The sequence below is a fragment of the Panthera pardus genome, unplaced genomic scaffold (genome assembly GCF_024362965.1).
Source record: "Panthera pardus isolate Hobbes unplaced genomic scaffold, ASM2436296v1 HiC_scaffold_8, whole genome shotgun sequence".
Lineage (NCBI taxonomy): Eukaryota > Metazoa > Chordata > Mammalia > Carnivora > Felidae > Panthera > Panthera pardus.
The window spans coordinates 46,765,995-46,785,173 of NW_026527013.1; the positions used below are offsets into that span (position 1 = coordinate 46,765,995).

Consider the following 19,179-nt stretch of genomic DNA (forward strand, 5'->3'; position numbering starts at 1 on the left):
TTGCTCTAATTGATCCCAAAATTAGTTATTCCATATCTGCAAGGCTTCCCTTAAATGCCTCTTCCTCACACAGTCCTTTCCTGGTCAACAACAAATGCAGCTCTCCTGGCACCTCCCCTAACTGCTCCACAGCACTCCTTACCACAGCACCTGTCCATGCCCTTCCCAATTCATTTCTCAATGTTATTTCATGCTACCTCCAGGACATTCCACGATGGTATGGATCTCACATATTCTCATTCTTTTTGAAAATTTTAAAAAACATGATGTATGTGTCTTCGTTTTTATTTCTCTAAAACATTTGATATAAAAAATTCATAAATCAGAAAAAAACATCTAATTTTGGTTTAGAGCCTATATGACCCCATCCCTTAAATTGTGAGCCTGTAAAGGGCAACAGGGTGGAATATCTTCCATTTCTGTATTCTCAGGAATAGCAAAGTATCTGGAGGACAATAGGACATTTTTGATTGTTTGCTAAAGAGGCCACATTTTAAGCCAAAAAGCAAACTTTCAAACAGAGGGAGGTAGACTCATTTCTATCACTAGAAGAAGTCAAAGAACACACCACAGGGATAATGGCAGGTAATTAAGGAGGCATGAATCCAAACAACTACTCAAAAAATACGTCACTGTACATAGTCAAAAGAATTGAAAGCAGGCACTCAGACACTTGTAGACCAATGTTCACAGCAGCATTATTCACAAAAGCCAAAACAGCTATTAGATGTTAAATAGCCAGAAACAGCACAAATGTCCATTAACAGACGAACAGATAAACAAAATGTAGTCTATAGAAACAATGGAATATCATTCAGCCTTAAAGAGATGAAATCTAATAATGCTGTAACATAAATGAAACTTGAAGACATTTTGCTAAGTCATATAAGCCAGACACAAAAGGACATTTCTATGAGACACGGAGAGTAAAGAAACTTATAGAGAGACCAAGTACAATCAAGGTTACCAGGTGATGGGAGGGAAGGGAGAATGTGAAGTTATTGCTTCATGGGTACAGAGTTTCTGTAAGGGATGGTCAACAAATTCAGGAAAAATACAGTGATGATGACTGCATGACATTGGGAATGACTTACTGCCAGCGAACTGTATGCTCAAAAATGGTTAAAAAAGGGGTGCCTGAGTGACTCAGTAGGTTAAGCGTCCAACTTCAGCTCAGGTCGTGATCTCGATTCGTGAGTTCCAGCCCCACATGGGGCTCTGTGCTGACAGCTCAGAGCCTGGAGCCTGCTTCAGATTCTGTGTCTCCCTCTCTCTCTGCCCCACATCCCACTCACACTCTGTCTCTCAAAAATAAACAAACATTAAAAAAAAAATTTTTAATGGTTAAAATGTTAAATTTTATGTTTTTGTATATTTTCACCACCCCCACTAAAAAAAAAAGAAAGAAAAAAAGAAAAAGAAAGGATGTATCACTGGTATTTCTCCAGCCAAGGACTCTGAGATAATCCAAGAGGATTTATTCCACAATACCAAATCCTTTCAAAATATCATTACAACTTGGCAGAGTGCTATATATGATGTTATCAAATCTTACAAATGGGCAACAGTAAAGCAAAGCAAAGAAAATTTAACTCAATTTTCAATTAGAGATAGCACACTGGAAGAAGCCAGCATAATGACATTTACTAAAAGACTTTTTATGTGCTAAGTACTGTAGTAGGTGGTTCTTTGTACATGAATTTGATCTTTACAATACTCTCCTAGTTAGGTATTATTACCCATACAAGAAATTGATTAAAAGAAGCAAAATGCTAGTTACAGTAAAGAAAAAAATAATTAACCACAGTGATGCACTGGCAAAAAAGGAATGAAGAAACAAAACTACAAAATCACCACTGGCAGTAAACAAGACAAAACTGGGGGTCTACACCTAACCAGGTTACCAGATTAACTGCCTTTAAAAAAAAAAAAAAACAACTCAACATTTTCCTAAGAATTATATCAAGACCAGAAACTCAACACTGAAGGGAAAAGAAAATGAACCAGTGCCAACCATAAGATACCCCAGATGGAATTATCAAAGACTTTTTTTAAGGGCATGGAGCCCAACACAGGGTATGAACTCACAACCCTGAGATCAAGAATTGTACACTGAACCGACCAAGCCACCCAGGCACCCCGGAATTACCAAAGACTTTAAAGCAGCTATTACAATCATCAGCTATGAGGTAAAGGTGAATATTCTTGAAATAAATAGATAGGTAGGAGTTATCAGCAGAGAAACAGGAACTATTTTTTAAAAAGAAACTTTAGAGGGACGCCTGGGTGGCTAAGTCGGTTAAGCGGCCGACTTCGGCTCAGGTCATGATCTCACGGTCCGTGAGTTTGAGCCCTGCATCCGGCTCTGTGCTGACTGCTCAGAGCCTGGAGCCTGTTTGGGATTCTGTGTCTCCCTCTCTCTCTGACCCTCCCCCGTTCATGCTCTGTCTCTCTCTGTCTCAAAAATAAATAAATGTTAAAAAAATAAAAAAATTTAAAAAAAATTTAAAAAAATAAAAAAACTTTAGAATTGCAAAATATAATATCTAAAATTAAAAATTCACTGGATAGGCTCAAGAGCACAATGACAATAACAGAAAAGGGGGAACTTGAAGATATATCAATAGAAAGTACACAATCTAAAGAACAGAGAGAAAAAAACAATTTTAAAACAATGAAGAAAGCCTTAGGGACCTGTAGGATAATATCTACATGGGATAACACCCATGCATTGGAGTCCTAAAAAGAAAGGAGACATTAATGTTGAAAAAAATATTTGCCAAAATGGCTGAAAACTCCCCTAATGTGGTTAAAGCCATAAATCTACAGACCAAGGACCTCAAAAAATAGGATAATCCCTAAATCCTAAGAAAACCCCAAATGTCCAAATCATAATCAAACTACAAAGACAAGATTTTTTTTTAATTTTTTTAATGTTTATTTATTTTTGAGAGAGGGAGAAAGGGAGAGCACGAGCAAGGGAGGGGCAGAGAGAGAGGGGGACACACAATCTGAAGCAGGCTCCAGGCTCTGAGCTGCCAGCACAGAGCCTGATGCGGGGCTCGAACTCACGAACTGCGAGATCATGACCTGATCTGAAGTCTGATGCTTAACCGACTGAGCCATCCGGGCGCCCTAAGATTTTTTAAGTCTTGAAAGGAGCCAGAAAATAATGGCACTAATAGATATAAGAGACCAGTGATTGAACTGGTGCTATCAGAAACCACATGACTAGAAAACAGTCAAACATTTTCAAAGTGATGAAAGAAGTGCCAACCCAGAGATCTGTTGTATCCAGCGAAAATATCCTTCAGGAATGAAGGGGACATAAAGACATGTCTTATCTCAGATGAGAACAAACTAAGAGAATTCATGGATATAAGACTTGTTCTCACATAAATGCTAACAGAAGTTATTTAGGTTGAAAGGAGATAATACCAGAGGAAAACAGGCAACTTCTGAAATAAAGAGCAACAGAAATGGTTTGGGTAAATATAATAGATTACTTTTCTACTTTAAATTAAAAATACAGGGGCACCTGGGTGGCTCAGTCAGTTAAGCATCCGACTTGGGCTCAGATCATGATCTTACTGTTCATGAGTTTAAGCCCCGCGTCAGGCTCTGTGCTGACAGCTCAGAGCCTGGAGCCAGCTTCAGATTCTGTGTCTCCCTCTCTCTCTCTCTGCCCCTCCCCCACTCGTTCTCTGTCTCTCTCTCTCTCTCTCTCACTCAAAATTAAATAAACATTAAATATATATATATATATGTTGCAAACAAAAATTATAACACCATCTTGGGTCTTTTCAATGTATAGAGATGTACTATATATGCCAAGTATAGCACAGGGGTAAAGGAACCTATATGGTTATGAGGTACTTACATTTACTTGAAGCATTAAAACGTTAACTCTATGATAGACTGTGAGAAGTTATGTACACATCTTGTAATCCTCATGGCAACTACTAATATTACCAAAGACATAGCCAAAAAGCAACGAAAATTAAAATAAAATATATAAATGGAATATATATACCCATAGATTCAAAAGTGGGTTTAAGAGATTGACAAGGGCTGACTCACACCTAACTGGAGTCCCTAAGAGGGGTAAGTGGGAATGAAGAAAAAGCAATATTGAAAACAATAGTGGTTAAGAATAGTCTGAAGTTGGGGCGCCTGGGTGTTGGTTAAATGTCTAGCTCAGGTCTTGATCTCAGGGTCGTGAGTTGGAGCCTTGCATTGGGCTCCACGTGGGGCATGAAGCCTACTTAAAAAAAAAAAAAAAGAGTCCACAGTTGTTTAAGAAACAGTCCTCAGATCCAGCACGCCCAATGACACTCAAGCTGGATAAATGATAGAAATCAACACCTATAAATATCACAGTCCAAATGTATAATCACAAAGACAGGAGATAATCGTAAAAGCAGCCAAAGCCAGATCACCTGCACAGGAAAAGCACCAGACTGAAGAATGGCAACAACAGAAGCCAGAAGACAGTGAAATCATCTCTTCGGTGAACAGACAGTAAATAATTGCCAATCTCAAGTTTTTACTTCATGAAAATATCTTTCAACAAAACAAAATTAAAGATATTTTCAAACTATTAATAACAAGAACATTTACTACCAATTTACTTCTTTAGTCAGAAGATACATTCTGTCTGGCATGCAGAAAGGAGGGCGCAGACAGCAGTAATTATAGCCACAACTGAATATTGATTATATAGAAATGTATTAATAACATCTAAGTACTGGAGGAAGAGAACAAATTGGAATAAAATAGTGGATATCAGTAATACATAAGTTGGATGGGGATGATGAGAGCACGGTCCTAGTATTATAGAGCAGAAAAATGAACAGACTAAAAGTTAGACTTTAAATGAACGTTACAATAGTTTAGTAAATGAAGATACATACATATAGAACTTCTAAGGAGACAAGTGAAGTTAGAATGAGGAGAAAAAATAAAAATATGCAATAAATTGAAGAAAAAAGAAGAGAAAAAATGTGATAAAGAGAAAGAAAAGAATAAAATGGTAGAAATAAAGCCAATACATAGGTAATCATAATAAACTATATATAAACATAAATAAACTCTTGACTGAAAGACAAACACTATTAGAATGGATTTCTTAAAAACAGTTATATACTGGGGTTCTGGGTGGCTCAGTCGGTTAAGCATCTGACTCTTGATTTCAGCTCAGGTCATGATCTCGTGGTTTCTGGGTTCGAGCCTCTTGTTGGGCTCTGTGCTAACAGCACAGAGCCTGGCTGGCATTCTGTCGTTCTCTCTGCCCCTTCACCACTCACTCTCTGTCTGTCAAAATAAATAAATGAACTTAAAAAAATAAAAATAAATAAAAACATCTGTATACTATTTACAGGAGATATACTTAGGGGTGCCCCACTGGCTCATTTGTAAGAGCATATGACTCTTGATCTCAAGGTCATGAGTTCAAGCCTCACAAAGGGTATAGAGATTATTTAAATAAATAAAACTTTGGGGGAAAAAAACCCAAAAAATCTACCTAAAAACATAGATACAGATAGAATGAAAACGAAAAGATGGAAAAGTATGTATTAGATAAAAATTAGACAAAAGAAAGCTTGTGCACCTACGGAGATATCAGAAAAAATAGACTTGAAGATAAAATTTACTAGAGAAAAAGAGAATCCCTTTTTACAAACCACAAAACATTTAATTCAACAAAAAGAATACATTTCTACACTTATGCACTTACAATTTCAAGCTTAACAGCATAGCTCTGAAATATATAAAGCAAAAACAAACAGAATCACTAAGAGAAATGATACTGGACATTAGAAAATATTTAGGTATAAAAACAACTATACTATAGAATGTGGAACTAATGGGATCATAAAAAAAAATCTGTAGATCAAAATGCTTAAAAAAGATGACCCAAAACTTTCAAAATAAACTCTCAAACTTGAAAAGTCAAAAAAAAAAAAAAAAAAAAAAAAGAGTAGCAAAGAAATTGAGTGCCTTTTCCCAAAACCAACTGGTAAAAGGCATAGCTGAGGTTTAAAACCAGGTCTCCCTCACTCCAAGGCTGTGATCGTTTCCTTATGGCTTCTCTGAATAAACAAGCCCCAAAATCAGTTTGTGAAACAAAAGCCTCGTTGGTCCTGTGAAAGCAGAAACTTCTTAAAGCCGAAATGAAGTTGTTCAGAGAAACCGTGGTTGAGCTACCAGAAAAGTAAAACTTCTAACATCAAAAACGAGCCTGAGCCATTTATCCGTCAGGTTCATGTTTTGAGTCATTTGAATTTACTTTTCTTACATACTGGAACTTGCCTTTCTGAACACTTTCTGGCTTGGCTTACACTAGTTGACTTACCAGGGCTTTTTCTAAAAATTATTTTTGCGGTATGACGTCAGAATCTTGCTGGGCCCCAAGGCATTTCTCATTACAACCCATGCACATTTAGGTAACTGAATCACATCCTTATTAACAGCTCTCTTTCTACCTCAGAGTCATCACCCAGTTGTGATTATGTAAGAGACAGTCAGGCTGCATTACTCCTTGCGGTTTGTGCTGGTCCAGCCTCATCCAAATAACACAGTACCCAGCATTACTTGGGCAGGAGATGGCTGTCTCGAAATTGTTTTTTACTTCAAAAAAAAAAAAAAAAAATGACTTGGTAATTCTGATTCCTCACTTGAAACTGGCTTTCAGTTAAAAAGAACTTCTCAAAATAGTCTACCCTCCTCCTTTATCAAGGACACCTATTCAAATTTGTTTCCTTAAAATGTTAGCAAATTCAGAAAGTGCCAAACCACAAACCAAGAGCAACTGTTTTCACCCCACCCCATGGCCATTCTTCATGTCAAAGATTTATAAGACAAATTAATAATACAATTATTAAAAAGAAGGTACTTTTTAAACATTAAATATTTTAAACACTATCTTTTTCAACAATAGAAGGGTTAACTAGATTAAAATACCATAAAACAAAAATAGCACAGCAACAAAAACTAGCATTAATCTTTTAAAGGATTTAAAAGCTATACCTTTTAAGACGATTATTTCAAATTGAGCATTCAAAAGGTAATCACAACAGGGGCGCCTGGGTAGCTCAGGTTAAGCATTCAACTGTTGATTTCAGTTCAGGTCATGACCTCAGAGGTTCCTGGGACTGAGACCCAAATCAGGCTCTATGCTTAGCAGGGAACCTGCTTGGGATTCTCTCTCTTCCTCTCTCTCTGCCCCTCCCCTGCTCACTAAGGCACTCTGTCTCTCTCAAAATCAATAAATAAACACTTTTTTTAAATCCCTTCAAATGATAATCACAACTAAGTAGATTTCATCATGCACATGTACTCTGTTTTAAACAATTAAATTCACACAGTTTCAGATATTTTTGCGGGAAAACCCTAAAAGCCAGTTCAATGTCTTGCCTCAAAACTTTACATTAAACAAAAAAACAAAAAACAAAAAACAAAAAACAAAACCTACCCAAGATGAAAGCAGCAGTATAATTTTTTGGATCTCTCCAAATCTATGCATAAAACAGACAAAGCAACTAAACAGCAACATCAAAAACCTAAGAACAATGTATACAACAAACACCAAATTATCTGAGGTCATGTCATAGGGCTCAAACACGAGTCTGATCAGGCCTGTGGATCCAGCTCCCAGACCACAGGAAATGCACAGGACAGAGAAAACAGGTGAAGTGCACCATGAGAGGGAAAACAACAAGATTCAGACCAGGGAAACATCCACAGGATTCTTCCAGAGATAAATTGTTAGGGATAAAGTGGGGGGGGGGGGGGGGCACAGCAGAGGAAAGAGGACAATGGAAGGGAAACTTGTGATTTAAAATGTCTTGAAAAAGCCACAAATTTATGCTTAAATGGGTAGGATTAAACTATAGTAAAGTAGTCTTGGGATGTACAAATGGTGATAATACTATAAAGAAATACAGGGAAGCATTTACTTTATTTTTTTTAAGTTTACTTATTTATGTTTGAGAGAGAGAGAAAGCGTGACTGGAGGAGGGGCAGAGAGAGAATCCCAAGCAGGCTCTGAGCTGTCAGCAGAGTCTGACTGGGGCTCAAACCCATGAACTGTGAGATCATGACCTGAGTCAAAGGTGGACAGTTAACTGAGTGAGCCACCCAGGTGGCCCAGGAAGCATTTACTTTAAAAAGCAGGATAGCTTGATCTGATCTCAGCTCAGGTCTTGATCTCACAGTCATGAGTTCAAGTCCCGCACCGGGCTCTGCACTGGGCATGAAGCTTACTTAAAAAATAAAAAAATAAAAAGCAGGATAATGGCAACTTTAGGGACAGAGAAGGGGGACAAAGCTGTGGTTCATGGAGGGGGTTATTGGGACAGGCAGCGAAATTCTTGTTCCTGACTTAAGTGATAGTTACAAAACATGCTCACCTTAGAACACTCAGTAAGCTAAACATTTGCTTTGTGCGGTTTTCTGTATTTGTGTTTTATTTTACAATAAAAAGGCTTTATTAAAGGAAAATCTGTATCACCAGTGCTGTCACAAAAAGAACATTTATGACATTTAAAATAAGTACATTCATTTAAAAGTTGTATGAATTATTTTAAATAATTATATGAAAATAAATAATATTATAAAATAATTACATGAAAGTAAACAATATTACTAAATTCTGTTAGCTACTGTAGCCTGGGGAAGGTTCCAAGGTCAATTTTGCATGTTTAAAAGGAGACTAACAAGTGTCACCTAGTGCTAATGACGTTATCACTCAAATGAGACTTAGGCCTTGACATATTCAGGTTTAGGAAGAGACCTGAAAAGGGAATATCTGTCTCACTCCATGATTCAGGATTAGCTTATGCTTAGCTGCATACCACCTTAACTTAACTCCTGTTTCACTTCCAGTCCCCTCCTGGGCCATCCCATATGCTATGCTTGTGGAAACACTGGGTTAAAAAAAGGTCTGGTGCATGAGACTATGTCAGGCCTAAGAAGGGGTTGAAAACAAAAACTTAGCTCTCTCAAATCACGAATAGATTCATCGTATTCATTCCAGCCGTTTCTAAACATGCTTAAAAGGTTTGCTTTTCCATTATGAGCATTTAAGCAAGTGAGCAACACTACGATCCCGTGAGAGCGGCTTGTTATTGTCCTAGTTACAGCCACACACTCTTCGCTAGGCACTTACAGGGCACCTTCAGAGCCTAGCAATAATCTGCCTGTGCCTTTATGCCTAATGTGTTTGGAGGTTCTCAAGTGACAGGAGGCTCTGTATCTAAAAGAGCAAATCACAAAAATAAGTACAGAGGCCCTCCCTCATCTGAGCTCCGTATCTTAGAACAAGGTACTGCATCCAGAGTTGCTGGCTCATCAACCCTAGGCCAATGTGACCTCAAAGGCCTTTAAAAAAAAAAAAAAAAAAAAAAAAAAAAAAAGTCTATCGGATTACATAGTAGACTTGTAATAAAAACTTGTAATGAGCAAAGAAAACTGAAATTCAGATGCAGCTTGGTCACGTTTTAAAAACATTTATGTAAAACACGTACAAAAAAGTGGCCTCATTCTCCTATAAATGAATTGAGAGCAAGTCTGGTTTCACCTCATGTCTCCCCCACCACTTTTGCTACAGTCATTGGAAAAGAAAGAAAACGGGAGCCAGGACAGTTTAATTTTTTTGGCACTACTGCTCACAAGAGAGAACAGTGACACCAATACAGAAAGACCAAGTTCAGCCAACTGAAAGGGAATCTGTGTAACAAAGTAAGATTAGGGTTGAATTCCTGTCTTCAATCTCTGTATCTTAATCAGTCTCCCTTGCAATCAAGGCGGCCCCCAATTCCCGTCTCTCTCTCACCACCTCCTGCCTCTTCTGCATTCCCTACTCTCTTTGTTTTGTGAACCTTCAACCTCCTAGCTTACCCACACCCCTTCCCTTGTTCTTATACTTTCTGCCTCCTTCTGAGACATGTGTGTAAACAAATATTCAAACATACAGAAATCCCAAGTTCTGCTCACCACACAGGTTATGGAAGCCCAGTGCACTATTCCCATGATTTCTGAGAAAAACACACCTAATTCACATTCCCTGGATCCTCTCTATGAAAGCAGGTATACCCTGGGTGGTAAGGCCAGTTCCGTGGCTCAGTGTCTTGTGACTATCCAGAGCAAAGGTCCCCCTTTCATGAATACTACTCTGATCATAGGAATTCATGAATGTTTAATTAAATAGGAAGCTCTCTCTCCACACTGGCACCTGATGAGGTCAAGACTTTAAGAAGAGAACTTAAAAAAAAAAAAAATTCACATTTAAGCCTCCATTCTAGACATGACTGTAAGTAAAAAAAACCCAGAAACATCTAGTGTCCAGCTGAGTTTTCCTCAGCAACACAATGTGTCACTCAGGTGCACAAGACAGAAACCCAAGTCAGACCCAACACTTCTTCAAACACCATCCTGGACTTGTGGCATTTTCAATTCAAGGTGGTCTGGCCCATGGGCCTGTTACCACAATAAAATCTAGAGCAGAAATGGTTAGGTGCTGGGGGTGGTGAGGAGGGTGGCACTTGTAGTTTGGAGTTTTCAAGCCCTTTCCAACAAGCAGTAGAAAAATGTGAGAGTCTGTTTAAACATTACTTACTGCCTGCTGGATATCAGTCTTCACTTGCTCACTCAACATGCCTTCAAAGACAAAGGAGTCACCAAACTTCTCAGCCTGAAAGGAAAGAAGGCAATAAAAATCCAGGAAGGTTGGAGTAACATGTTTCACAAGTACCATTTTCTTTGCACACTGTTAAAGTGATTCTTCTTGTCCAGATGAATTTAAGTTTTTCTTATGACTTCCCAGAGGATTCAGAAATGACTTAAAAGCATCTGGCTTCCTATTAAAACAAGTTAATATCACTTACAGAGGCCACTGTCTTTTCAGGTTCATTTAGCTGATAAGAACGCAGACTGGAAGAGATTAGCTTTTGAGAATGTGATTGCTCCTGTTGATGGAAATGCATCTCCCCAAGTATTACAAATGACTTGGAAATAATAGTATTCCTTACATGTCAGATTACATAATCAACCTTTGTCCTTTGTTCTGCTGCTGCAATCTAGCTAAAAGAACTAAATGGCATTGCTTGCTGATATTCTGATATGATACTCTGGCTCCATGAAAGTGTCAACTGTGTTTATAAATCTCAAGTGGCCAATTCAAGCATCAGATGGAAATTTGTATTTTGATTATTTTCGTTTAACATTACCATCTCAAGTCCTCATCTACCTGGTCTTATTTGTTGCATGTGACCTCATTCTGCAAATGCCTACATTAACCCCTTGGTCTCCATGGTTCTATTCTGCTAGTTTCCCTCCTCTTTCTGACTCTTCCTACTCACCCCCTGAAATGCACAGACTCTTCTTCTAGTCTCTAGACCACTGTTCCTCCCTAGTGCTCTGTCTGGGCTCTCTACTCTTCTTTCGCTACACCAGTGGCTCTTGGGCTTTGCGCAGTGGAGATCACCTGGCCAGCCTATCAAAACTACACATTACTGCTTCTCAGTTCCAGAGATTCTGATTCTGGAGGTCTGGGGTGAGGTCAAGGAGCCTGCATATGTGAACAGCTCAGCTGGTGATTCTAACACAGGTGGTCCAAGAGATCACACTTTGAGATACAGTGACAAACCACTACACAAAATCCTTCAGTCTCATCCCTTTAATGGCCACCAGCACACACTGCAATTGACCCTCACATCTCTACTTCCAGTCCTATCCCCACTAGATGATATTAACTGCCTACTGGATCCCTGTAGTTCAGGCCTTACAGACAGCTCAAACTCCTTTTCCTCATCAGAGCTCATCATCTTTTCTTCTCCCCTGCTCTTCTTCCTTCTTCCCTTGTGGGGACATGCCTAAGCATCTAAGCCAACCCTTCATCCAATGAACATGTATCAAACACCCATCCCTGTTCTGTGCCTGACTATGAACTAAATGACAGAGATACAAGATCAATATAAAATAGGCACAGTCCCTGTCTTAAGAGCAGTTACTTGGTGCAAGGGGAGGATGCAGACAAAAAAAATCAAATCAAAGAAAAAAAAAGGAAGAAAATAATTACAACTTACTTGACCCTGTAAGATGAAGAGTATCAAGAAAAGCCTCTGTTTGATAGAGTGAGCCGAGAAAGCCTTCTTGAGAAGGAAACATTAAGCTGATACGAATCAAGAAAGAGAAGAAGCCAGCCACAGTAAGAGGGGGACAGGCAAGGAGAGAGGGAAACTCCAAGCAGGGAAAAAAAATATGGGCCACTGGGGTACCCAGGAGGCTCAGTTGGTTAAGTGTCTGAATCTTGGTTTCAGCTCAGGTCATGATCTCAAATTCGTGGGTTCAAGCCCCATGTCAGGGTCTATGCTGACAGTGTGGAGCCTGTTTGGGATTCTGTTTCCCTCTCTCTCTCTCTCTCTGCCCCTCCCCAACTCAGGCTTTCTCTGTCTCTCTCAAAATAAATAAATAAACTTTAAAAGAAAAAAAATACGGCTGAGATCTCAAGATGGAAAAGAATGCTGAGTTTTCAAGGAATAGAAACAAGACCAGCTGGGCTAGAACATGGTGAGTAAGTAGAATGTGATATGAAATGAAGATGCAGGGGAAGAAAAAAAAATGTAGTGTCATAAAAAGATGAAGTATTTATGCAAAGTAGGGGTTCTTAACACTTTTTGTGCCCTGGACCCTTCAGGCAGTATGGTGAAGCTTAGGGGCCTCCTTCTCAGAATGAAATGTTTAAAGGCATAAAACAAAATCAATATGATTACAAAGAAAACTAGTTATGTATAAATATTAATAAGGTTAATTTATGCTATAGTAATATACATGTCCTCTTTATTAATAATATTAAGTGAGATCTAGTGGAAGGTCTCATAATTATCATTTCTAAAGTGGGGATAAATGCAAATATTTTAAGCTGTATACAACAACAATAATGTGACAAAAACATTTGTGATTTCTATTGGTGACAAAGTTAGAGGTGCTACTACCATTGGTATGATTTGTCATCTGCCTCAGAATTGAAGGAAAAGCTAAATTTCAGTTAAAGAGTAGTAAAAAGCTAGATGTCATTTTTCCCTATCCATGTTCCTGGGTGCCATAAATTCTGTTGATTCTATCTTCTTTATGTTAAATGCTAATCTGAAGGGAGCTCCTCTCCTTCCAAGTCTTCTTCGAACTTACGTAGACTATTGAGGAAACTGATCTGAGAGGAACCTTATGAAACAACAAAAAAAAGAGGGACTTCTTGTACTCTAAACACATATAAAAGAGAAAAACACTTTATATATTTTAGGAAATTCAAAGAAATGTGATGCTGCATAACCACTGTTTGAACACTGTTTTGCTTTCAACATTTACTCTCAAATTACTATTTTTTTTTAAGATTTTATTTTTAAGCAATCTCTACACACAATGAGGGGCTCAAATTCACAACCATGAGATCAAGAGTTGTATGCTCCACCAACTGAGCCAGCGAGGCTCCCCTCAAATTACTTTTTTACTTAAAAGAGAAAACTGAGGGGCACCATGATGACTCAGTTGGTGGAACGTCTGAGTCTTGATCTCAGCTCAGATCTTGATCTCAGGGGTATGAGTTCAAGCTCTGCGTTGGGCTCCATGCTGGGCATAAAGCCTACTTTAAAAAAAAAAAAAAATGATGTCTTGGGCCTGGGCAGGGGGAAATAAAACAAAACAAGGATCCCACAAACTGAAGGCGAGGGTAAAGTCCTCTGGTGAGAGAAAATGGGAAGTCTACAAAAGTATACTCTAGACACTTAGAGAAAGTTTCATAAACTAGAAAGCCTCCATCTACTTATTCCCTTTTAGAATAAATATCCACTTTCAGAACCTTGCTTTGGGATTCAGAACCAGAGAATAATCTGGAACTGCTACAGGAGAGCTTATGGGTTGTCAGGCATTGAAATAAAACCACAAAAATGAAAAGCCGCACTTCTGCATCTATAGCTTAATGAAATATGTAACCAAACTGCAATTTTTTGAAAGGGAAAAAGTGGCCTTACTCTAGATGCTATGTGCTATCTCAAAAACCCCGAGCAGTGGTAGTCTGCATATTAAAAGCCAGACACAATATAGGCTACTGGTTAAGAACACAGGCCCTGCCATCTCACTAGCCAGGCCTGAATCCCAGCCCCAACACTAGCTGTGTAACTCAGGGCAAACCACTTTCTAATCCTCAGTTTCCTGAAACATAACTGGCCTCATGGGGTTGCTATGAGAACTAGATTAGATGAAATATACATAAGGTGTTGAACATGGTATTGGGCACATAATAAAAAGTGGATAATCGATATTAGAAAAGAACAAGTTCGGGGCACCTGGGTGGCTCAGTCAGTTAAGCGTCCAACTTCAGCTCAGGTCATGATCTCGTGGTTCATGGGCTCAAGCCCTGCATTGGGCTTTGTGTTGACAGCTCCGAGCCTGGAACCTCCTTCAGATTCTGTGTCTCTCCCTCTCTCTGCCCTTCCCCACTCATGCTCTGTCTCTCTATCTCTCAAAAATAAATAAACATGAAAAAAATTTTTTTTAGAAAACACCAAGTTCTTCCTCCCCATCCCAACCCTATTACCTCTGTCAAATAGCCAGTTGAGTTCACAAACTTCTCAAATTCAGCATTACTGACTTCATAGGCATCCATGTAAAAGGCATCAATAGCAACTCTCCTCGCAGGTGCTTCCCCATCTTGCTTTATCTGAGGATCATCTGTGCCCATTGTAAACACTCCAGCGGGGATGAGGACCATCTGCAGTGAAAGGGGAGACGAGGAGTTGTGCCATCAGAGCCAAAGTGGACCTGTGTCAAGCACAGAGCACCTAGCACACAATAAGCACCCAAGGTATTACATGCCCACCACATAAATCACTGCACAGTGATATCACTCATGCTCCTGTGCAAGTCTCAAAAACACGTGAAAATTCTTTCGCAAGGTAGTTTCCTTAATCAAAACTCTACATGATATATACCGTGGAAATAGGTCTGGAGCAATAAATAGTCACCAAGCTGCTAATGGCTGGAGTGGAAAGGCAGGGAAAATATTCCACTTTTTTATACATTTCAGTATGATTTTCCTTTAATATGCTCTCATTTCCTTTGAATTTTTTCAAATTTTATTTTTAAAAATAAAATCAAATGCAAAAATGCCATATATCATATTCTTAAAAACCACTGAGTGAATGTGGGTCTCCAATGAAATAGAAAAGACTTAAATCACTGAAATGGAATAACTAAAAAGTTTAATAAGGGACCATGTCTTGCCCTTATTATGTCCTTGTCCTTAATTGATTCCTTATTAAAACTCTAATTGCAATTACTTTGCTCCTATCTACGGTCTCAAATAAAATCTAATCTCCAAGAGAGCAGTGGACTGCCTTGTTCACAACTGTATGTCTAGCCCTAAAGAGCACCTAAGGACTGCACTGAATATATTCACCTAAGAAATGCAAGCCTATGCTCAACATCATGAATCATTAGAAAAATATAAGTAAAAACTAAAAAGAGACTCTACTTCATGCCCACTAGCATGACTACAACCAAAGAGATTGACAATAACAAGTATTGACAAGGATGTGGAAGTTGGAACCTTCACATATTGCTGGAAGGAATGTGAAGTGATGCAGCTGCCTTAGAAAGCAGTCTCTTGGTTCTTTAAAAATCTAAAAACAGAGTTACCATATGACCCTGCAATTTCACTCCTACAAAGATATCCAAGATAAATGAAAACAAATGTCCACGAAGAAACCTCCTACACAAATGTTCAGAGTAGCATTATTCACAACAGCCAAAAAAACAGAAACTCAAATGTCCATCAAATGACAGATACACAAAATGTGGTACATCTATAAAATAAAATATTACTCAGCCATAAAAAGAAATGAAGTGCCAATACACATTACAATATGGATGAACCTTGAAAACATTATTCTAAGTGAAAGAATCTACTCACAAAAGGCCACATCTTGTATGATTCCATTCCTATGAAATGCCCGGAACAGACAAATCCAAAGAGACATAGTGTAGACCAGCAGTTGCCAGAGGTAGGAGGAAAATAAAAATGGGGAATGACTGCGAATGGATACAGCGTTCCTTTTTGGGGGTGATGCAATGTTCTGGAATTACTGATGCTGGTTGTGAAACCTTGTGAATGAGCTATGAAACACTGAACTGTTCAACTCATAAAGGTGAATTTCATGGTATGTCATTCTATCTCATTTTTTTTAAGTTTATGTATTTATTTGGAGAGAGAGAAAGACAGCATGCACACACATGCAAGCAGGAGAAGGGCAGAGAGAGGGGGAGGGAGAGAATCCCAAGCAGGATCCACACAGTACAGAGCCTTGATTTGGGGCTCAATCTCATGAACTGTGAGATTGTAACCTGAGCTAAAATCAAGAGCCAGACAGGTAACCAAGTGAGCCACCCACGCATTCCTATCTCAATGTTTAAAAAAAAAAAACACACACACACAACCACACCATCTGTCAGAAATATACTCTGCAGCCACAGTATCTTACTTTCCAATCAGCTGAATGACAAATCAATTCATTGACCTCCCGGCAGCTTAAGAATTGTGAGGTATCTAATCTATAAAATAAGGGTTCTCAGGGTGCCTGGATGGCCCAGTCAGTTAAGTGTCTGACTCGTGATTTCAGCTCAGGTCATGATCTCACAGTTTCATGGATTCGAGCCCCACAATGGGCTCTGCAATGACAGTATGAATGGAGCCTGCTTGGGATTCTCTCTCTCTCCCTCTATCTCTGCCCTTCCCCCACTCACACTATCTCTGTCTCTCTCAAAAATAAGTAAACTTTAAAATAAAATAAAAATAAAATAAAATAAGGTTCAAATTGAGGAAGGAAAAAGAGGAAGTCAAAGAAAGATAACTAGGAATAAAAAGAAAGAATGTGGGTTAGCAGTAACAGCAGAAGATCTGGAAAAACAAGATCAGAAGAAATGGAAAGTAGTAATCAACAATCATTGATTCCTACTATTTCCATTGATTATCTTTGCTAGTGGTTGTCTTTAATTCTGTGCATATATTTCCCAATGAAAATGAAGCTCTTTTCATCTATGATATATGGGTAATAAATGCTTATTAGTTGTCCAATGTATTATTATTCCTCTAAGGAATCATGCTTGGGGCACATGGATGGCTCAGTTGGTCAAGTGTCTGACTCTTGATTTCAGCTCAGGTCACAATCTCATGGTTGGTGAGACCAATGCGTGCACACACATGTACACTCCCTCTCTCTCAAAATAAATAAGTAAACTTTTAAAAAAATCATGCCTGATTATTCCTGTCCCCTAATCCCAGCATTACAGAGGTCACCCTGTCTTACTGGATCTCCTAAATGTATTTCCCTCTGATTTGTCCCCTCTTTTCTATTCCCAGACAACTGCAGGAGCCTCACAACCAGTCACCCTGTCTCCAGTCTCATCCTTTCACATCCCTCCTTGCTCCACGCTAAGCTGTTTATATTCTGTTCAGTCATTCATTCAGCAAATATTTAAGGACCTACTGAACTTTCTGAAATGCCAATCTTTGGTATCCAATACAATTTATTACAGCTCTGTTTTTAACAGAAGATTGGAAATAACCTAAATGTCCATCAGAAGTAGACAGGTTAAGTAAATTGTGGACCATCCACAAAACAGAAAGTTAAACATCCACAAGTAAAGGAAATACATAATAAATATATTTACCAATATATAGTAAACATAGTGGACTAATCACTTATAAAGCTAGCATGAAGATTAAAAGACACAGAAAGTGAAAACAACTCATCACAATAACTAGTTAAGGGATACGTAAAATGAAAAGATACAAAATGAGATATCAAAAACATGAAATATGGCAGCAGGGAGTAAAAATGTGACACTTTAGAATGCAATAAAACAAGTTATCAACTTAAAAATAGGCTACATAAAAATCTCATGGTTGTTATATGAAAACCTCATGGTAATCACAAAGTGAAAACCTATAGTAAATACACAAAAGATAAAGGAAAAGGAATATAAGCATACCCCTAAAGTAACCAATCAAACCACAAAGAAGGAGAGCAAGAGAAGAAAAGAGGAACAGAGAGGAATAAGAACAAAAGCCAGAAAACAATGAACAAAATGGCAATAAGTACATACCTATCAATAATTACTGTAAATGTAGATGGACTAAACTATCCAATCAAAAGACAAAGAGTGACTGAATAAATTAAAAAACAAGGACCATCTATATGCAGTCTACAAGACACTTACTTTAGAGGTAACCACACACAGACTGAAAGTGAATGGAAAGAAAAAGATATTCCATGAAAATGGAAACCAACAGGAAGCTGGAGTAGCTATACTTACATCAGACAAAATCAACTTTAAAACAGAGACTACAATAAAACACAAGGAGCATTACATAATGATAAAGAGGCCACTCCAACATGGGGATATAACACTTGTAAAAATGTATGCAACCAACATATGTAAATATATAAACATGTAAATAGATAAACCAAATATTAATAGACCTAAAGGGAGAAATAGACAGCACCACAATAATATATCCCACTTATATCAATGGATAGGACACCCAGATAGAAAATCAATGAAGAAACCACAACCTTAAACAACACATTAGGTCAAATAGACTTAACAGACATATACAGAACATCCCATCCAAAAGCAAAAAATACACATTCTTCTCAAGTGCACATGGAACACTCTCCAGGACAGATCCCATGATAGGCCACAAAACAAGTCTTAATAAATTTAAGAGGTCTGAAATCATGTCAAGCAACTTTCCAAGCACAATGATATGAAACTAGAAATCAATTCCATAAAGAAAACCACAAAATTCACAGTTATGTTAAGATTAAACAACAGGCTACTTATCAATCAAGGGGTCAAAAAAGAAATCAAAACATAAATTTAAAAAATATGAGACAAATAAAAATGGAAATATACTAAAATTTATGGGATGCAGCAAAAGAAATTCTGAGAAATTCAAAGCAATAAATGAAGAAACCAGTTCTTTAAAAAGATAAAAATGATAAATCCTTAGCTAGACTCACCAAGAAAAAAAGAGAGTGGACTCAAATAAATAAAATCAAAAATGAAAGAGAAGATATTATAAATGATACCACAGAAACACAAAGGATAAGAAACCACCAT

The 19,179-nt window shown here is 38.0% G+C and overlaps 1 protein-coding gene across 2 annotated transcripts in view; it reads right to left on the reverse strand.

The window, feature by feature from the left end:
- The window catches only part of SUMF1 (sulfatase modifying factor 1), a 97,432-nt gene that overhangs the window by 62,518 nt on the left and 15,735 nt on the right, over nucleotides 1-19,179 (reverse strand). For both annotated transcript variants that reach the window (XM_019428758.2, XM_019428757.2), the window contains exons 2-3: nucleotides 14,594-14,767; nucleotides 10,619-10,693 (exon numbers count right to left, since the gene is read on the reverse strand). In XM_019428758.2, the coding sequence (XP_019284303.2) occupies nucleotides 10,619-10,693; nucleotides 14,594-14,767 (249 nt within the window). The remainder of the gene's footprint in view (nucleotides 1-10,618; nucleotides 10,694-14,593; nucleotides 14,768-19,179) is intronic.